The sequence below is a fragment of the Somniosus microcephalus genome, chromosome 27 (assembly GCF_052327205.1).
Source record: "Somniosus microcephalus isolate GS21.2 chromosome 27, FLI_Smic_1.0, whole genome shotgun sequence".
Lineage (NCBI taxonomy): Eukaryota > Metazoa > Chordata > Chondrichthyes > Squaliformes > Somniosidae > Somniosus > Somniosus microcephalus.
In genome coordinates this window covers 23687800-23709039 of record NC_141013.1, presented here as the reverse complement: position 1 = coordinate 23709039, position 21240 = coordinate 23687800, and the positions used below count along the sequence as shown (strand labels likewise).

The 21240-nt window shown below is 41.7% G+C and overlaps 1 protein-coding gene across 4 annotated transcripts in view; it reads left to right on the top strand.

Annotated features, from left to right (window-relative positions):
• mindy2 (MINDY lysine 48 deubiquitinase 2) overlaps window positions 1-20841 on the top strand; it is a 64788-nt gene extending 43947 nt beyond the window's left edge. For 2 of the 4 annotated variants that reach the window (XM_085968713.1, XM_085968712.1), the window contains 3 exons: window positions 9869-10042; window positions 14137-14313; window positions 16586-20841. In XM_085968713.1, coding sequence (XP_085824839.1) covers window positions 9869-10042; window positions 14137-14313; window positions 16586-16696 — 462 coding nt within the window. In that variant the 3' untranslated portion in view covers window positions 16697-20841. Of the gene's footprint in view, window positions 1-6190; window positions 6311-9868; window positions 10043-14136; window positions 14314-16585 lie in introns of all 4 variants that reach the window. The other 2 variants (XM_085968711.1, XM_085968710.1) reach the window with 2 other exon arrangements.
• The last annotated feature ends 399 nt before the right edge of the window (window positions 20842-21240 follow it).

Genomic DNA, 21240 nt, shown 5'->3' with positions numbered 1-21240 from the left:
ACAGGCGACCGGAAGCTCGGGGTCACCCTTACGGACTGAACGGAAGTGTCCCGCAAAGCGGTCTTCAATTTATTTGTTTTAGAAATGGCAGCTTCATTTAGTATTTACAGGCTATTCACTCTCAAAAGTATGATTAAAATATTGTTTCCATTTTAATTTACAGGCAGTGAAGGTTTTTTTTTTGCATTTTTCTGATGCAGGATTAGTAACTTGGATGTTTAAAATTTTGTCTACTTTGTATGACTTGGATGTCAGCAGAAATACACACATCCTTCTATTTCATAACCGGGCAGGACAACTGGCATCTGTGGGTTTTGGCAACTGTCAGATCTGCTGTTTCACACTGTGTATCTCCCTCCTTGCATAGCCTGCCTGACTGAGAGATCTGTCATCCCTGTTTGGGGGAAAGGAACTTGGTGTTCAAGGACTAGTTCTTGAATAGGTGTTGGACGTGTTTAACGTGGGCATTTCTGTAGCTGAAAAACATTAACAGGCATCGATAAATAGCAAAAACATTGCAAGAGGGAAGAAAGCAGTAACTATTCAGAAACGAAGGCCTAGAAATTCAGTAAGGCGCTGCCAGCTTTGCGGCCAGTTACCGCCCAAAGAGGGCTTCTGCGCCAATAGAGGAGTTTGCACTGATATTCAGCGCAGCGGTAATGGCGGCGTTAGCCGTTAGCGCTGCGCTGGCACCGATGACGTCATCGGTGTGCGCAGTGCCCCGCTACCGCCCCCGCTACCGGCCCGACCCCCATATTGAGTTGCGGCCGCCTCTTCCACAGCGGCCGCAAACAGCGATCAGAAAACGGGGCCGTACTGTAGCCTTAGTGGGGCGCTTTAAGGTGGAGGTGCGGCCGGCCGCTTTTTCGGCGGCCGCCTGCCCGCACCTCCTGCCCCGGCCTCCTCCACCTCCACCCCCCCCCCCCCCCCCCCCCCCGGCTGCTTTCCGCGAACCCGGCACTTCTCCGTGGTGCCGGGCTCATTTGCCGGCACTATCCAGTGGCGATCTCCCCGTTGCAGGCACCTCCCCCTTCAGAGAAGGAGGAGGCCTGCAGTACCGCAGCCTGCCGCTCCGCAGCGGGTGGCGCAGCGGCTCCTAGAGCGCTGAAATTCAGTTTCAGCGCCCCAAGCGGGGGCGGGCACACCCTGGAATAGCGCCCGGTTCCGACTTGGGACGCAAAAACTGAATATCTGACGGTCGCAACTGGCTCCGCGCTCAGCGCTAACTTTTGGGCGCACGCCAGCTGGCGGGCCCAAAGTGAATTTCTAGGCCTAAGGGTGTAAAGAGATCAATTAATCACCAGAACTAGGGTGGAGATGGGAACAGATACTGATGAGAATTGCATGAGACCAAGCAAGAACTTTAAAATTCTTTAGGATGTGGTCTTTATGTGGAAAAATAACTCTAAAATGAAGGTTCAAATAGAGGAGCAAAATCTTATTATGGAATATTCCATTTTTATTTCAAAAAGATAGGATGCTCGTCATTTTTGTACATTTATAATTATGATGCAAAAGTGTAATTTCTTGAAGCAAATTGTATTTGTGACAATGTACTCAAATTTTTTAATGGAAAAAATGATGTACCACATTGTCTTCTGTCACCACCATCGCTGTTTTGACATGACTCCATTATTTTACATGAAGAACCACTTCACATAAGGTGTTAAACCCATCTTCAGTTGAGGCCTACTTAAGCAACCTCATAGATAGAATGATACAGCGCAGAAGGAGACCATTCGGCCAATTGTGCCTGTACTGGCTCTTTGAAAGAGCTATCCAATCAGTCCCACTCTCCTCTTTCCCCAAAGCCCTGTAATTTGTTTTTCCATTCATGTATTTATCCAATTCCCTTTGGAAATACAAAACCCTTCACGATTTTGAACACCTCTATCAATTCTCCCCTTAACCTTCTCTGTGCTAAGGAGAACAACCTCAATTTCTCTAGTCTCTCCATGTAACTGAAGTCCTTCATCCCTGGTACCATTTTAGTAAATCTCCTCTGCACCCTCTCTGAGGCCTTGGCATCGTTCCTAAAGTTTGGTGCCCAGAATTGGCCACAAGACTCCAGCTGGTGCCTAACCAGTGTTTCATAAAGGTTTAGCATAACACTGACTCGATTGGTTCAAACAATGAGTAGCTAAATCATACAAACCAGGGAGTTGCCAAGTTTGAGCACCAGTCTGGGCTGAGCCAGCTAACCATAGCCAAGATGGCAGCGGGAGCACTGCAGCAACCTCAGTGACCCAGCTTAGAGAGGGGAAAATCAGCCATGGTTGCCACTGCCAATCTCAATCCAGGGGTCTCTGCTACAGTGAGCATGTCCGGATGTAGAGCAGGGCTGACTCGCAGTCTTGCCTTTGAGTGATGGCCTGTGACTGAAGAAGCCACTGACACTCGATGAGGTATCTGTTCTAAAAGGTGTTGAGTGCACTCTAACAGAGGCATGGGAAGAAAATTAGCAGGGAAAGGAAGAAAACAATACTAAAAATACCCCAGCATTCTGTCATACAGTAGCATCTCTATACCAAAAAAAAAATCATATTTTAATTGCAAGAGTACAATGAATGAAGCAATGTTCAATGGAGGGGTGTGTTCTCTAAATTTACTCTATATATCAGCGCAATTGACTGAAAATCCATGTTTGATTCTCTGAATTAAAAATATGTGTACGTTTGAATGTTAAGTTTCACTGCCTAAAGGCGTAGGACTTATTAAGCTATAGTCACATTGTAAAAACATCTGAATGTATTAGTAACCTGCTGTTAAAAGGTGAGAAGAAACTGATGTCAGCTTTCTTAAACAGCGCAAACTGCAATACCTACGATTATCCCTAGGCATGGTGCCAGGATGCCAACAATATGATGTTTTGATTTGGCTTTTACATACTTGTCATGCTGCATTTTATAGGGCTGCACTCAAAAACAAAAAAACGTTAAAAGAACTGTATAACTCCATACCTACAGATTTCAGGAGCAGTTAATGATAAAAGAATTCTTCTTAGCATTAAGAGATACTGACTATCATTTAAGAAAATAACTACAAAATTTATACAACTGCACTTAATTCTTAATTTCCAATATTGACTTACCTGGCACCTGGGCTGCATTACTGTAAATTCACCAATGTGAAGCTAGTGTGTCCACTTTCAATGAAGTTCAATAGTAGTTAGAATCATAGAATGGTTACAGCACAGAAGGAGGCCATTCGGCCCATCGAGCCCGTGCCGGCTCTCTGCAAGAGCACTTCAGCTAGTCCCACTCCCCCGCCCTTTCCCCGTAGCCCTGCAATTTTTTTTCCTTCAGGTACTTATCCAATTCCCTTTTGAAAGTCAAGATTGAATCTGCCTCCACCACCTCTCAGGCAGTGCATTCCAGATCCTAACCACTCGCTGCATAAAAAAGTTTTTCCCCATGTTGCCTTTGGTTCTTCTGCCAATCACCTTAAATCTGTGTCCTCTGGTTCTCAACCCTTCTGCCAATGGGAACAGTTTCTCTCTATCGACTCTGTCCAGATCCCTCATGATTTTGAACACCTCTATCAAATCTCCTCTCAACCTTCTCTGCTCTAAGGCGAACAGCCCCAGCTTCTCCAGTCGATCCACATAACTGAAGTCCCTCATCCGTGGAACTATTCTTGTAAATCTTTTCTGCACCCTTTCTAAGGCCTTCACATCCTTCCCAAAGTGCAGTGCCCAGAATTGGGCACAATAATGCAGTTGAGGCCGAACCAGTGTTTTATAAAGGTGGTTCATAACTTTCTTGCTTTTGTACTCTTATGCCTTTATTTATGAAGCCCAGGATCCCGGATGCTTTTTTAACCGCTTTCTCAACCTGCCCTGCCACCTTCAATGATTTGTGGACATATACCTCTGTTCATGCACCCACTTTAGAATTGTACCCTTTAGTTTATGGTGCCTCTCCTCATTCTGCCAACCAAAATGTATCCCTTTGCACTTTTCTGCGTTAAAGTTCATCTGCCATGTGTCCACCCATTTCACCAGCCTGTCCATGTCTTCTTGAAGTCTATCACTATCCTTCTCACTGTTCACTATACTTCCGAGTTTTGTGTCATCTGCAAATTTTGAAATTGTGCCCTGTACACCCAAGTCCAAGTCATTAATATATATCAAGAAAAGCAGTGGTCCTAGTACCGACCCCTGGGGAATACCACTGTATACCTTCCTCCAGTTCGAAAAACAACCGTTCACCACTACTCTCTGTTTCCTGTCACTTAGCCAATTTCGTATCCATGCTGCCACTGTCCCTTTTATTCCATGGGCTTCAACTTTGCTGGCAAGCCTATTATGTGGCACTTTATCAAACGCCTTTTGGAAGTCCATGCACACCACGTCAATTGCATTGCTCTCATCAACCCTTTCTGTTATCTCATCAAAAAACTTGATCAAGTATATTCAAGGAGGAGTTAGATATATTTCTTAAGGCTAAAGGGATCAAGGGATATGGGGAGAAAGCAGGGACAGGGTACTGAGTTTGGATGATCAGCCATGATCTAAATGAATGGCGGAGCAGGCTCGAGGGGCCGAATGGCCTACTCCTGCTCCTGTCTTCCATGTTTCTATGTTTAACTTAGTTAAACACGATTTGCCTTTAACAAATCCATGCTGGATTTCCTTAATTAATCCGCACTTGTCCAAGTGACTGTTAATTTTGTCCCTGATTATCGTTTCTAAAAGCTTCCCCACTACCGAGGTTAAACTGACTGGCCTGTAGTTGCTGGGCTTATCCTTACACCCTTTTTTGAACAAGGATGTAACATTTGCAATTCTCCAGTCCTCTGACACCACTGCTATCTAAGGAGGATTGGAAGATTATGGGCAGAACCGCTGCGATTTCCACCCCGACTTCCCTTAGCATCCAAGGATACATCCCATCCGGTCCTGGTGACTTATCTACTTTAAGTACAGCCAGCCTTTCTAGTATCTCCTCTTTATCAATTTTTATCCCATCCAGTATCTCCACAACCTCCTCTTTCACTATGACTTTGGCAGCATCTTCTTCCTTGGTGAAGACAGATGCAAAGTACTCATTTAGTATCTCAGCCATGCCCTCTGTCTCCATGCATAGGTCTCTGTTTTTGTCCCTAATCAGCCCCACCCCTCCTCTTACCACCAGTTTACTATTTATATGCCTATAGAAGACTTGAATTTCCTTTTATGTTAGCTGCCAATCTATTCTCCTACTCTCTCTTTGCCCCATTTATTTTCTTTTTCACTTCCTTTCTGAACTTTCTATGTTCAGCCTGATTCTCACTTGTATTCTCAACCTATTTCTAACAGAATAACTTAGTTGAAACCAGTTTCTTGTAAGGTGTTCAGGGTTATTTATTTAATCAGGGAGTTAAGCGACTTAATCACATCTGTTAATGGTTTCTTTTTCAGTTAATTATTCCCAGAGCATGTTTTAACGTGACCTGCCCAGTATCTGATGACTACATAGTAGTTTGTGAAATTGTTGATGGTGCACATCAGGACCAATTGAAAATGATTTGCTGCATTCATGAACAGTTACTTGCTCTTTTTCAACGAAAGATAACCTCTCTTCCCTTTGGATACAAATTCTGCATAGAGTGCACATCAAGTAGCGCAAGCGTTAGTTGGCTTGTTTCTGTTGCATTTAGACCAGTTCTTAAAGTTAAACGTAAGTTATGAGCCTTGAAGTTGTGCTGCCGCTTAGCTCTTGCCTTACAATCCAATAGCTTTGTCTATACAGCTCATTGGAACATGTCTTCAAAGTTTTTTGGGCGACTACTCTGTGGTATAACAGTTCCCAGACTCTGTTCCAGATGTCATCTTATTGCCCAGTTTTTTAAAATATTCTTCCCATTTTTCCTAGACTCTATTAACATATTAAACAATAGCTCTGTTCTTATTTTCCATAATTTTCCATTTTGTTTCTGTATTTACAAAGCACAATTCTAATCTGTTGGTATTTCTATTTGTTATGTACTCACAACTCAATGTGGCACACGTGTGTTCTCAACTGGCACACCTTCTATAGCTCAAAAACGCATGCTTACAATGAGAGGGTCATTTAGTTTTTGCAATAAACCTAGCTTCTAGTGCTTAAATTGCTTTTAGTATCAGCCTTTTAAATGGACAAAATGAGGAATTGTACATGTATTTCTAATATCACATGCTAAACAAATTATTTCCAAATCACTTCTAAAGGTAGTGTGCCTTCGAACCAGCAAAACATGGAGATCTGACTTCCTAAGCTTAAAAGACTTATTAATTCTGTACCCCCATCTAGAGGAATTTATTAGTATTGCAGTTCAACCTTGTTTCAATGTGAGTAGAACATGCATTGCTCAATCCATTTCTGTGGATTATGTTAATACTTATTTTGAAATGCATACATGTATTTATTTTTCTGTTTTCACCTTTCCCATCACCTTGTTCACATCATCTACTTCGATTTGGAGCACCAGGCGGCCCGTCCTATAAAGGCAGTGATACTGTTGGGTCAACCAGCAAGCATTTACAGATTGCAGTGCAAAAGGGAATTCAGTGCCTTCTACCACCTCTCCCATTAGAATATCCAGAGCAGGAAGACTGAGCATAGACTTCAATTGAGCTCAAAGTTCAAGATGAACCCTTTGAATTAAGAATCGCAAAAATATGGTCGTTGAAACTTCCAGAACACTAGTTTATAATTTATTAACACTGAAAATTCAGATCATCATCAAATGTTTCACATTTCATTGTTAAATATAAGTTTAGTATATTGCATATTAAAGTGTTAATCTAATAACAGGTGAAACTGCAGATGGTCAGATTGCACTTTTCATCCCACATAAATGTCAAGCTAATAACAGATATGAGAAAGGCATTTAAAACTTTTTTTATTTTATAGCAGATAAAAATTCCATAAATCGAAGTGACCACCTGTCTAAGGTGCTGGTTATTGGAAACCAACCTCTGTTTCAGCGAGAACTACAAATTCAGTGTGGGATGTAGAGAAGTCTTATAATCCACATCTAGCTTGAGCAGATTGCCAGAGAGGGGGATGGAGTCGGTGACTAGGGTACAGAATTTATGCCGGGCCGATAAATGGTGAAATCTATCTTTTACTATCTGTCGACCAGGGCATTATTCAAAGAAGACCAGTGAGTTATTTATGGTGTCTTGGCCAATATTCCGCCCTCATGCAACAACACCAAAAACAGATGATCTGGCTAGTTAATTCATTTGCTGCTTGTAGAAATATGCTGTGTACAAATTGGCTGCTGTATTTGCCTATATAATATCAGTGACTGCACTTCAAAAGAAAATAATTGGCTGTAGATCGCTTTGGAACATCCCAAGATGCTGCATAATGTAAGTTCTTTCTTTCCATTGCTGCCTGTTTATAAATTTTGAATGATAATTGTCCCTGTATATAATTTAAGCCTGGTCTACAACACCTTCTGCACCTGGGTAGAGAGAGAAACGGAAGCCTCTTGCATAGATTATATTGGAAATTTGTTTTTTCCAACGCATGGATCTGATGGTGTGTAGATAATACTATACGCATTCGTCAAAACAAAAGTGAAATCCATGGTATTTCTGGGTAAATAGTCAATTAAATAGCACCTTGAATGTGCAGTTAGTTTTATTCTGCAAGAGTTTTTTATTATTCGTTTATGGGATGTGGGCGTCGCTGGCAAGGCCAGCATTTATTGCCCATCCCTAATTGCACTTGAGAAGGTGGTGGTGAGCCGCCGCCTTGAACCGCTGCAGTCCGTGTGGTGAAGGTACTCACAGTGCTGTTAGGTAGAGTGTTCTAGGACTTTGACCCAGCGATGATTAAGGATTGCCGATATACTTCTAAGTCAGGATGGTATGTGAGTTGGTGGGGAACTTGGAGGTGGTGGTGTTCCCATGCGCCTGCTGCCCGTGTCCTTTTAGGTGGAAGAAGTCATGGGTTTGGGAGTTGCTGCAGTGCATCTTGTAGATGGTACACACTGCAGCCACGGTACATTGGTGGCGGAGGGAGTGAATGTTTAAGGTGGTGGATGGGGTGCCAATCAAGCGGGCTGCTTTGTCCTGGATGGTGTCGAGCTTCTTGAGTGTTGTTGGAGCTGCATTCATCCAGGCAAGTGGAGAGTATTCCATCACACTCCTTGTGCCTTGTAGATGGTGGAAAGGCTTTGGGGAGTCAGGAGGTGAGACACCGCAGAATACCCAGCCTGTGACCTGCTCTTGTTGCCACAGTATTTATGTGGCTGGCCCAGTTAAGGTTTCTGGTCAATGGTGACCCCCAGGATGTTGATGGTGGGGGATTCGGCGATGGTAATGCCGTTAAATGTCAAGTACAGTGGTTAGACTCTCGTTTGTTGGAGATAGTCATTGCCTGGCACTTAAGTGGCAGGTAACATTCGCGCCACAGATCAGCCCAAGCCTGAACATCGTCTAGATCTTGTTGCATGCGGGCATGGACTGCTTCATTATCTGAGGAGTTGTGAATGGCGCTGAACACTGTGCAGTCATCAGCGAACATCCCCATTTCTGACCACCTGTTGGAGGGAAGGTCATTGATGAAGCAGCTGAAGATGGTTGTGCCTAGGACACTGCCCTGAGTACTGTTCCCAATTAAGTTAGTTACCCACTCACTCATGCAAGGCTTTGCAGTGGTTGGAAAACAACTTCTGTTAAACTGCACTGAACTTCTTTCCCATTCTGTAACCAAATGAAGTCTGTTGTTGCCCTACGTGGCCTGTTCGAGATCTCCTTTCCTTCACCAAATGATGCCACTTTTCTTTCAGTTCAAATACAGATTCTTGGGCCCACTGCAGATATACTGCACTGGAGAAGAAAAATGTGATTAGGTGATTAATGTGCATATTCATATTTTTCATTAGACATACTCTTTATTAACGAGCCTGTTTCTCGCAAATACCTTTCATGCAAATATAGTAGCTTTTTGTTTGGGAGATGGAGATAAAAAGGAGTCTACTGGAGATAATAGGTAAAAAGTTAACAAGTGCGGTTGAGAGGTGTAAAGTAATTTTTTGGTTTAGAAATAATCATTTATTTTTATGCCAGAACTTTCTTTTAAACTGTAGTAATTCTATTTATGTCTGAGAGCTGCGGTGATGGCTGTCTTTCAGCTGTAAACCAAGTACATGGCCACAGTAAGTCAATAGTGCGTTGTTTGATTTATTTCATTTATGGTTACCAGGGAATCATTGTCTGCTTTTTGACGCACATCAAGTGCTACCCACTTGGGAAAATCATGGGTTAATGCAGAGCAGAGCATTCTGCCCCAACCTTTCGGGAGTGCTTGGTGTACCAGTGTGAACATTCCATTTTCTGCACCAACCATCTTTGTGGCCTTTTCAATTCAATGTTGAATTTTGTGGACATCGTGTTGATGCAGCCCAAAGTTGTTTCACTTGGCTGCAGTGAGGAGACTCTTCTGTCTGGGCTGGATTCAGTTTCAAGGTTGAAAGGGCAATGTTGACCGACTGCATCGTACAATGCTACATAATCGGGACTTTATAAAGAACATTATAGTATATTTCTATTAATCACTCAAATCTGAGCTTGCTGGGCATAAACTGCAATGTTAATGTATGTCTGAGGTAACATTTACTCGCAATGATTTTTTTGGGCACATGAGCTACAGTTTCAAGTTTATTCAGAATGGTGACAAAAATGCCCCAGGACACACTGCGTATAGAGGATAGGAATAGTTCTGAACTGCTGTTCAGGAGTGCAGTTAATTAGCTGAGCTAACTAAACCTTTCACATTAGTTTTTTCACTGTTTTCTTCTTTAGATAAAACTCGGACTGAAATGAAGTCCAAGTTGAATTAGTTGTGCTGCCTATATGTAAACCATATTTTCTTTCTTTTTAATTTAATAGGGCCAGCTGTATCTACTGGTGACAGACCAGGGCTTTCTTACAGAAGAGAAGGTGGTCTGGGAGAGTTTACACAACGTGGATGGAGATGGAAATTTCTGTGACTCTGAATTTCACCTGAGACCCCCATCTGACCCAGAAACTGTGTACAAGGGACAACAGGATCAAATAGATCAGGTATACCATGAAGACAGTTATACCATGAAGAGCAAGCTTAATTCAGATATCCATTGTTGGTGGTTGCTTATTACATAATGCCCATTACCAGCTGCTTTCACCAAATATAACTTGAACATCTTTATTAGATACTAGCTGAAGTGCCCGGCGGTGCCGAGGCTTTTTCGAGGGCATGTTGTTGTTGGAAGAGAGAGAGAGAGCGACGGGGGGAAGAGAGAGAGCGACGGGGGGAAGAGAGAGAGCGACTGGGGGGAAGAGAGAGAGCGACTGGGGGGAAGAGAGGAGGGGGAGGGAGGGGGGGAGGGCGGGGAAGGGAGGGAGGGGAGGGGGGAAGGAAGGGAGGGGAGGGGGGAAGGAAGGGAGGGGAGGGGAAGGGAGGGCGGGGGGAGGGGAGGGGAAGGGAGGGCGGGGGGAGGGGAGGGGAGGGAGGGCGGGGAGGGAGGGCGGGGGAGGGGAGGGGGGGATGGAGGGGAGGGAGGGCGGCGGGCGCACCCCCCCCCCCCGAGGGTCGCCGCCCCCCCCCCCCCCCCCGGAGGTGAAGACCGCCGATTGCGCGCGCGCGCAGCAGGAGCTGAGACGCAGCGTCTCTCTTGGCTGGCGGGCCCGGTTGCCAGGGCAACCGTGACGCTGACCAAGCCAGAGAGAGAGACGCCGCGTCTCAGCTGCTCCTGCTGCGCGCGCGGCCCCCCCCCCCCCCCTTGAGGGTCGCGGCCGCTCCCCCCGAGGTGAAGACCGCCGATTGCGCCCGTTGCCAGGGTAACGCTGGACGCTCAGCAAGCCCCGGCAGAGAGAGACGTCTCCGCTCCTGCTGCGCGCGCACCCTAGCGGCGCTGGGCTGAGGCTCGGCCCTCCAGCCTTCGAGTGGGGCCGGGAGGTGCCTAGCTCGGGCGTGGGTGCGGAGGAGACGCCGAGGCTTCTAGGCCTACCTGGAAAAACGGGGAAAGGTAGGAAAATTAATGAGATTAGATAAGTTAATTACTTTCTAAATCATTTTTTTAAAAAACAATGTGTTTTAAAAGCAACGTTTTTTTTTAAGACACAGAAAGCGGGAAAAAGAAAGGAAAAGTTTGGAATCAAGATGGCGGCGACTCACCTCGGTTCAGAACGATAAAGCCCGGCCACACGCGCACCGATTGGCCCGGCGGCACACGCCAGCAACCCGGCGTACGATTGGTCGAGCTCGAGGTCACTCTGTCGCTAATGAGCGGATAATGAGATGCTAATGAGCAGAATGTTGAAGGTTTTTGGGATACCGCGGGCGCAATTTTAGCCCGGCCGAAACGTAAATACGCTTAAAACCGTCTCGGAAGCGTAAGCTTTCTTTGGAGGTAACGCGCGCGTAGGTACGCCCTGTAACTTTCGAGTGCATACCCGCAACGCACACGCGATGACAGACAGATAGACAGAATGACAGAAGTACCGATTTATATATATAGATATATAGATAGATTACAGAGGTCAGGAATTAATTACAATTCTACATTGGAGCTGCTTATGGATTTTGATCTTGTCATCACTTGGGCACACACTGGCTATCTTTCAGCTGTAAACCTGGAATATCTAGAGTTATAATTATTCAGCCCATTTGTTTTTATTTACAGGTAAACTTCCAGTCACTGTAGCACAGGAATTGTTGTCTTCAATGTATTTGGTCAGCATCTGTCCTCATACTGTTACATTAGAGTTAATTTACACAACAGCAGCTTGCATTTCCGTAGCCATCCTCGTGCAGCATTTAGACTCCAAGCACTTAACATTGAGGAGGAAAAGGCAATGGACACCAAGTAGAAGGTAAAAGGGGAAAATGGTTAGGGTTTGGAGCCAAGGGCACGTTTGAAAAGAATGGTCTTGAAAGCAGGGAAGGAGGCGTCATGGTAAAGGGAATGAGGGGGAGTTCCAAAGGACAGGAGCATTGTGGCTGACTGGCCAGTGATGGAGCAGAAGTCAAGGAGAAGCTTATCAGAGAAGTAGGGGGTGCATGCAGGGCTGTAAGGCTGGGGGAGATATTTAAACGTTGTGTTAACTGTTTTACTGGAGCTTGTTGCTTGCATCTGCTGCTCTATGGGGTGGAGGGATTTTCTTCTAATCACTAGCGTCACTTAGACCGCGAATCACTAGCCTCACTTAGACCTTGGGTACTCTGATGTGTCTTTTGGAATATGTGAACCACTAATGAGTTGAGTAGGCATTGTATCTTTCAGGGGCTACTGTATTTGGCAAGGGAGGCAAAAAGAGGGGAGGTGGAAATCATTGTGTGCCAAGGAAGTATGTGAGGGATTCCAGCTGCTGTTTGGCAGTCTCCTATCTTGTGACCAGACTGGAAATTACATATGTGGTTAGGTAATAGCACTGAAATATACACCAATACAGTTGTACGGTCACCACGACAGTGGATTCCCTATGTGTTTCATTTACATAGCATGCATGCTATTAAATAAAATGCCCATATACTTACTGCACTTGCTTACTCATTTTCTCTATTTCATACACTCCTCACCCAGCCACTTAACTTCTGTAATATTTTCAGATGCAGTGTCCTGACATCACGTTATATCTGGTGCGTGTTTCTTGCACAAAGGACTGTGGGACATTTTGCTACGTTAAAAGCAATGTTGAAACTTCTAAAAACAAAACCGCTCATTTGTTGCTTTCCTTGCACAGTCTATTCCAACTTCCCACATTGTTATTTGACCGTCTCCTATCTATGTTCATAGTTTACCTTGTATTTTAAAACAATCCAACAGTGTGATTAAAGATAGTACTGGTAGGAATTTCAAAATGGCAGTGTCAGTAGATGAGATGAGACTTTGGGTACTTTTTGGACACTTTTGAACTGTAATGCAAGCCTTCACACTGTTGAGCTCATTTTCATCAATTGCTGGTCTTGCAACTACAGTGGTGAGGAGCTGAGATTTTGTTTGTTGGAAAACTGTCATTTCATCTGCTTACGGTCAGATTTATGGGATAGTGTTTTCTGTTTTTTTTTTGAAGATTCCACAGCTTTGCGTTTATACAAAGCCTATCCTGAATCTGGCTGCTATTAATAAAGTGTGTATTATTTCCTTTTTATATAGAACTTAGCAATATCCACAGAACAAAACTTGTTTTAAATGCTGCTACAGTGAGAGTAGCCCAGATTCCTAGTGGTGAGAATGTGGAACTTGCTGCCACAGGGAGTAGTTGAGGTGAATAGCGCAGATGCGTTTAAAGGGAAGCTAGATAAATACATGAAGGAGAAAGGAATAGAAGGATATGCTGATAGGTTTAGATGAAGTAAAGTGGGAGGAGGCACGTGTGGAGCATAAACACCAGCATGGACCATTTAGGTCGAATGGCCTGTTTCTGGGCTGTAAATTCTATGTCATTCCTAGAACTGCTTGTAGTCCTGAAGCCCAGCATAGTAGTAACCTAGCTCTGATCAATCACACCCAGCATCGGGTACCACTCCACCACCAGAACAGTTGTACCAGTGAAGATCCCATTTTAATAAAAACTGAAATTTGACATTTTTAACTAATCATTTAATCATTACAGTTCCCTTGTAACTTTATTGCTTCTGACTAATGGAGTCATGCAGGTGCATCATTCAGATTTCCTTATGTGCCATTGCATATTCCACATTGTGGTTCCGTCTTGAGGTCTTGTTTCAACACCTGTAGCTTCACTTTTCACATTTCATGGTGACAAAGATTCCAGCCTGCGTACCGCCATGTGGTTATTGTAATTATTTTATACATGAGTAACCGTCTGAATATTCTGTCCATCGTGATCCTGCGCTCTGCACATTCTGCTACCTGATCAAAGAAAGCCCCAAGCATTTAAACTTATAAAGGATTCTGATGGAAGTGTAGAATGCACACCTGATGGAAAGAGTGTGTTGGAATTTTTTTGTTGCATTTTAACATTAAAAGAATGACTTTGAAATCATGGTGAATATCCAGTGTATAAAGAAAATTCTTGGAACTTTTTGAAGCATGTTTCAGTTTATCATATTGATCACGACCCAATATCAGTAGAACTATATTTGCACTTTAAGGATAATTACTGATCCCTTATCCAGGGATTTCCTGATTGGACATTATTTCTTCTCTCAGGACTATCTGATGGCATTGTCCTTACAGCAGGAGCAGCAAAGCCAGGACTTATCGTGGGAGCAGATTCCTGAAGGAATTAGTGATCTGGAGCTAGCAAAAAAACTGCAGGAAGAAGAAGACAGACGAGCATCCCAGTTCTACCATGAACAGGAACAGGCAGCTGCAGCTCAAAGCCAGGTAATGAGCTTTCACCAAGTGGAAAACAATTTTATAATCAATGCTTTGATCAGTCCCGAGGGAGGACATTGTTGCTCTTGAGAGGGTCCAGAAACGAGCAGCAAAGCTGATTCCAGGTATCAGGGCGTCAAATTATGACACAAGATTACGGAACTTGGGCTTGTTTCTGTGAAAGGAGACTTTGTTGGAACTTCAGGATTATGAAGGGAATTAGACAATTGATCTGAGCAAATTGTCCAATATGGGTGAAGGGTTCAAAAAACAGGGAGCAAAGTTAAAAATGAGTAAGTTATGAATAAGAAGGGTACTCGGGTAGAATGTTTTACCCAAAAGATCATAGTTGTGAAAAAGTTACTAGAGAAAAGCCTTGGATCAGATCGTATAAAAAGGATCAAGGGACAGTTGGATGCATTTCTGGAGAAAGAAGGCATTGGAGGATAATATAATGCAGGTCAACAAGTTTGAGGTATGAAAAAGGAACATGCTTCTTTGACTCCAGTAGCGTGTTCCTAAAATTCTTAAATGATCAACTGTGATTCATTGTAATTGACTAAGTAACGGAAAATACACGAGGTCTCTGTTGTACTACAATGTGAAACAAAAACAGTCTTGTTCCCAGGCCTTTTTCCTTTGCTGTTTTTGAACCTACCACTAGATGGTGTGCAACAAAACCCTAGGCTGGCTGGACTGTTGTGATCTTGCTTCCCTTGCCTCCTGAGTTGATAGCAGGAATTCCACATTGGAAATCACAAGGGTGTACTGACTTCCTTTTATTTACTATTCAGTACACTGATGTGCACCATAGTGTGTGTCATGAGCTTTCGAGAAAATTGCTTTCTAATCGATGAACTTTTCCAGTGTTGCAAATGTAGTCAAATTATTTAGATATATAAAGCTTTAAATTTCACAGGATTAGTGTGAATTAAAATGCATAAAGCTTAGGGTTTATTTCCTTTCACAAGCTAAAATATCAGGGAATAGAATAACACAAAAAAACATGGATTGAAAAAGGACTCTTCCATCCCAGCAATGCTGCCACTTCCACAGCGGATATGCAGTCTACCTCATCGTGAACTCAACATTTAATCTCCTGAGGGAACTGTCTGTACAATTGCTCCCTTTCCTCTTCATGTTAATCAAGTGAACTCCAGAATATCTATCCACTTCCACATCTCCCTATTTTAACCCTAGCCAGCAGCCCACCGTGGATGATTCTTTCCCAAGCTTCACAGGAATCGCTGTGCTTGATGGAATATTTGAGCAACCAGTTTATACTTGTATAACCTCCAATCCTACTTCCAACCAAATATTGATCCCAACTCTTTCCTTGAAGGAATGAATCAATCAAGCATCAACTGCTTTTGCTGAGGTCTGTTCTACAGAATCTTCATTCTAGGAGGAATAAACATTCTTCTAACCTTTAGTCTGAAAGTGAAAGAAAAGGCCAATGAAGTAGTAGATAATCCCACACCCAGAGCTTTAATCAAAATATAAAAGTAGCGGAGCACAGCAATTAGTGAAACGCCTCGAATTATTGTGGAATACACAGCAACGTGCTGAAGAACTGAGAGCTGGGCTATCGAGAGTAAGTTTGCACAGCACCCTTTACAACGGACACATCGTTCAATTGCAGTTGACTCAGCATGTGCATTATTAAAAACAAGAATCGGAAAAGCTTTCTTTACATTTAATGCTTTTACAGAGGACTATTACTGTAAAATTATTCATTTCTTTTACCCCCGCCCCAGTCTTTTGTATTTACACCTGTTCTGGGCCTCTTCCGTTCCCAATCTGTAGGCATTTTCCAGGAGGGACGTGTGGACAACTGATTTATTTTTGTAGGAAGCCTGTGTAGATTATCCATTTTAATGTTACTCCTACTTTATGTAGCAGCTTCAGCTGAGGTTGGGAACAGATTGAATGTTGAAGAAATGTAATCATTTTAAGAACTTTTTTCCACTTTTTCTTCCTCTTGGAAGGACATTTTGATCACTGGGCTCTCCACAATCCTCATCCACAGCAATCTGATCAGCCAAGCAGCAGCATTCTTCGATTGGGCGGGATTGGTCCTTTAACCACAAAGACCCATTTCCCAAGAACTAGCAAAACCATGTGGCGGAAGTTTGAATGCTTGTTAAGGATAGGAGTTGAATTCGGGCTGTAGGTTCAGATTTAGTGTTGTGCTAAAATGACTCTTCCTTTTCAGCATTTAGTTATTACGTGATTTTAAATACTTTAAATTTTGTGTGTATGTTTTCTTCTAAAATTCCAGGAAGGGCAACAATCACAGGCAGCAGCTGCTGGAAGACAGCCTGGGGCCACTGAACGGAAACAGCGCAAGGAACCAAGAGAAAAAGAAAAGGACAAGTGTATTCTCTTGTGATGGGGTTGGATTTTACCAGAAACTAAGTGCATAACCCTTAAAAGAACCCGGTGATATGCCGTCTGTGCCTGATCCCTAATTGTTCTTATTTTGAGAAGTGGAAGGATGACTTATTTGATACAGTCGGCCAAACTTTGTTGTATGTTGCACAATGCACTATATTCACAATGGAGTTTCTACGGTATTGATTGATGCCGTTACATTTCATTTGACATAAATCATCGTTTAAAACCTACAAAAAGCACCTTTACATGTAACCGTGAAATCACAATGCCTCTCTTCATTATTTTGCATTAATTAATGCAATCAGCTAATAAGCTATTTTGGCTAATACTGACTCAATTTTATTACAGGACAATGATCGGCAGTTTCATGGTTTGTTTAGTTTTAGTTCTCTGCTTTCAATAAGTGACAATAGCTAGAATTTTTTTAAGCTTTCATTAACTGCTACTAGAACTGATTAGTCCAGTGAATTATAGAAAACAAAGGCAAAGCATATAAAAATGGTCTTTCACGTGATGGGTTGTTTAAGGTGTGCTAACATATTTTGGTGGGATACAAATGTAGAGCTAGACAATCTTGTGTCCATATGGATGGTCAGTTTTTTTCATGAGCTGGTTTTGCTGTATGAGCCATAATAACCTGAAGGAATGCAAGGAGACAGGTTAACATTTGACAATAATGCTATCTCTTGCTTCAAGTTTTTGTTAACTGAACGAATGTGCTGTGTTTTGCATGGTTTTAAAATTGTTCCAACAAAAGTCACTTTTGGGGAAATGTGTGAAAGTAGACATTTGAAATGAATTGGCAAGTTAGTAAACACAATAACAAGTGAATAAGCTTTGTATTTTGACTAAATATGTTTCTTGGCAAATTAGAAGGTAGTGTTTCAAGGTGGCAATGAGACCATAAAGTTGTTGCTAAGATGTGGAAGGTACAAGTCCTGTTGCCAAAACCTTTCTCTCTGCTCGACCAGCAAGTGAAATGCGTAACAGCAGCACTCTTTACAGTGACTTGTATTTCAGTCCTAAATGACTTAACACTCAGTAATTTACCTAGTCATTATGGTCTTGTATCTTTTCTAATGCCTTCAAATTTATTTGGTCAAATATTAGTCAAGCTTGTGTGCAGTAACTAAGTTATTTTTCTAAATGGGACCAATATTCAGAAATGGGGAAATTTTAAAACATTGTTATAATAGAAACACATAACTTTGCTACTGTCACTTGTGGTTTTGGTATATGTCAAACTTATCCTTCCTTTGGTACGGTAGTGAAATGCTCCAAATATATTGTTCACTGTGACACTGCTGCTGGAACATGTAAGCAGACACTAAACTGTTGATATTGAAGACTGAAGGAAAATTGTCTGAAGGTTCATTTTTATACTGTTGTAGGTCTGCTTCAGATTATGATTATCACTCTAATAATGGAGCTGTTTTGTGGATTTTAATACATTGACCAGTTTATTTATTTCAATACCTCTTCGGGCACCCTCAGTTGGAGCGCTTGAAGCAGGTATACATAAATGTAACCAGAGGAAGATGTACAATCCTCTGGTAACAGAGAGGGAAGAAAATAAAACATTAAACCTGTTTACTAAGACATAAATATTTATTCATTGTGAAATCATTTGTTAAATTATTGCAAGATAGGCATCCCAGACAATTAGTTTTTTTTTTGGTTTTTAGAAGAATCATGTTGCACTTAGAAATTTTCTTTTATTAAGAAGTTCTCTACCCAGAACAGGTATAGTGAACAAGATTGTTTCGGGAGAATTGCATTGAACTGCCCAGCTATGTTGTGGATTAGCTCACATTTATAGTGCATGATAATTCTAGTAAATCCGACAAATGGTAAATGGTCACACAAATTCTAATGTAATGTTGTATTTGGCTCATTACAATATATTGATATTAAAAGCACCAGATATCAAATATGTATAGATCTAATTATTTGCAATCCCGTCCTAGCACTTTTATGCAATTTTTGTTGTAAATTTTCAATAGCAAATATTAAATATTTAAACCAGACTGGTACTGAAAGTTACCAGAATAGTACAACTGCCCACCAATAACAGCCCCTTCAGAGCCCATTATAAAATTGGGAAGTTGTGTTGAAAGTTAAAATCTGTAACGAGACTGAAGTGGTCTTACTGTGGGGGCTGAGCCTGTGAGTCTTGTGGCGCGAGTGCAAGACTGCTCGTGGGTTTACAGAGTACCTTGACGAGTAACAATCCAGTACATGCACTTGACTGTTTTTAATATTTTTAATGCTTGATATAAGGACAGCTGAAAACTAATGCTAAAAGTCACCTTCTGGACCGAATGTGCTTTAATTATCACTTTGTTTCACACGTTTGTCCATTTATAGGGGATGGGTACAATTAAGCTATTCTGCAAAGCAAATGTGGTAGATTATTTTTTGAATGCTTTTCTGAATTTCAGTGCATGCGAGAGCTCAACATTGAACTGAACATCTCATTGCTAAGGAAAAGCTATATGTTGCCATTTCATCAAGTAGTATATATGATAGAATATTGGCCAGACATTTCAACCATGTCGACCTCCTAACCTTGAAGATTTAATCTCTTAACAGCACCTGTGGGTATTGGGTTTTGTGTCCTTTCTCTATCGCAATAGGATGCACAATATAGTTAGCACCATAGTGCATGTGTATTTGACCACAATTAACAATGGAAAAGGAAAATGTAGAACTTGTTACTTTCAGTAGTTTTTGTTGTATCTTTCTGTTTGTTGCAGAGTCTTTATTTTATGAGACTGATCATTTACCAAAATACTTGTGAAGGGTTTTTTATATACATTGTGAAACAGGATGTATATGTTTTCAAGTCTGCTCTCTGTAACTTTAACTTTTTAAATGTCTTCTGGATTACAGCTACTATAACACTTGCTTTTGTATGCCTATATTGTTACAAGTCCTGCATTTTTGGGAGTCTCTGCTTTATGGTAGATTCTCATTACAGAACATTCAGTTCATTTATATATTTGTGACCAAACATGTATGTAGCATACTGCCTTAATGTGTGTTATATACTTGTTAGTGTGGATCATGTGAGTTTTGATAATCTCCTGTCCTACTTTCTTAAGTGGCACAAAATATCTTAATTGGCACATGGCACTATAAGAAGTACTTGTAAAGAAAAGCTTTCTATGGAACAGAGGCGTAACTTTCTTCAGTTCATATTTTTGGTATTAAATGACTGAAGTTTGACAAAATAGCCAATTCTTTACTGTCTGCATCTTGTTATTCTGTTGTGCGGTTTGGGACAAATGGGAGGAGACAGCAGCATATTGTGCCATAAGAATTTTTTCTTAAGTTCCATGTCTGCAAATAAGCCTACAGTGATAGATTTGATGCTTTGTATGTATTTTGTTCATTTAAGATGGCATTAAATTCTTTTTTTTGACAATCCTGGCGTAGCAACTGTGAGGAAGGTTTTGCTAATAGAATTTCTAGGTTTTTGAAATCTTAAAATAGGAAAAAAAAAAGGCATCACATGTTAGTTAAATGATGTAAACAGGAAAAAATAATCAATGATCTGTAGAAAACTGAACCAAAGTGTTTAAAATATGAGGGAATATTTGTGAAAATTGACATGGAAATAGGTGTACAAATGAGATGGAACATCAGTGCTGTGGACTCGGGGGAGTCAAAATTGTTATAAGCCACTGCCCACACTTTATACTTGCAGAATTACTGATGTTTACACCTTAAAACTGACAAGTAAATCTATTGGCTAACATGCCTAATTACAGAGCTTCTTGCTGTGTATTTGGCATAGAATGAGCATGAAATGCTAAATAGCGAGTGGTATCAGATAGTCTCTTATGTAAATTTGTGCAAGGAATTTTAGGAAATGGTATACTGTGACCAAATCAGCTTTACCAGCTGAACTGTACACCCATTAGTGCCTAGATAACCATCAAAAAGAGTAAAATGTGGCTTTATTTGCAGTTTTACAAGTGAAACATTACTGGAATCGTGTTACATTGGAGCATACAACTTTGGGTGATTGTCTTTAATTTATTTGGTACCAATTAGTGCAAAGACTTCTGTTGTTGCAGAAGGATGATGTTGAAATTGGTAAAACACCAAACTAAAATAAAAACACATTTCTTGCAATGACCTTTGTGTTTGGCATTATTTCATTCTAACAATATTTTTTGAACAATTACAACTGCCATACCGCCTTTAATGTAGGAAAACGTCCCAAGGCGCTTCAAATGAACATAATTATAAATTGATCGAGGCAAAGGAAGCGACATTGGGGCAGGTGACTAAAACCTTGGTCAAAGACGTAGGTTTTAAAGGAGCAAAAGGTGAAGAGACGGAGAAATTTAGGGAAGGAATTACGGAGCTTAGGGCCTTGAAGGCATGGCTGCCTTCAACAACAGTTGCATATGTGGTGGCTTAAGAGTTCTTGAGGCCCGTGGGTATGAGGCTATTATCGGGGGTTGTTGCAAAATACATAATTAACAAGTAAATGCAGAGAGATTAATTTTGGGGGGTTTATTTTTCAGC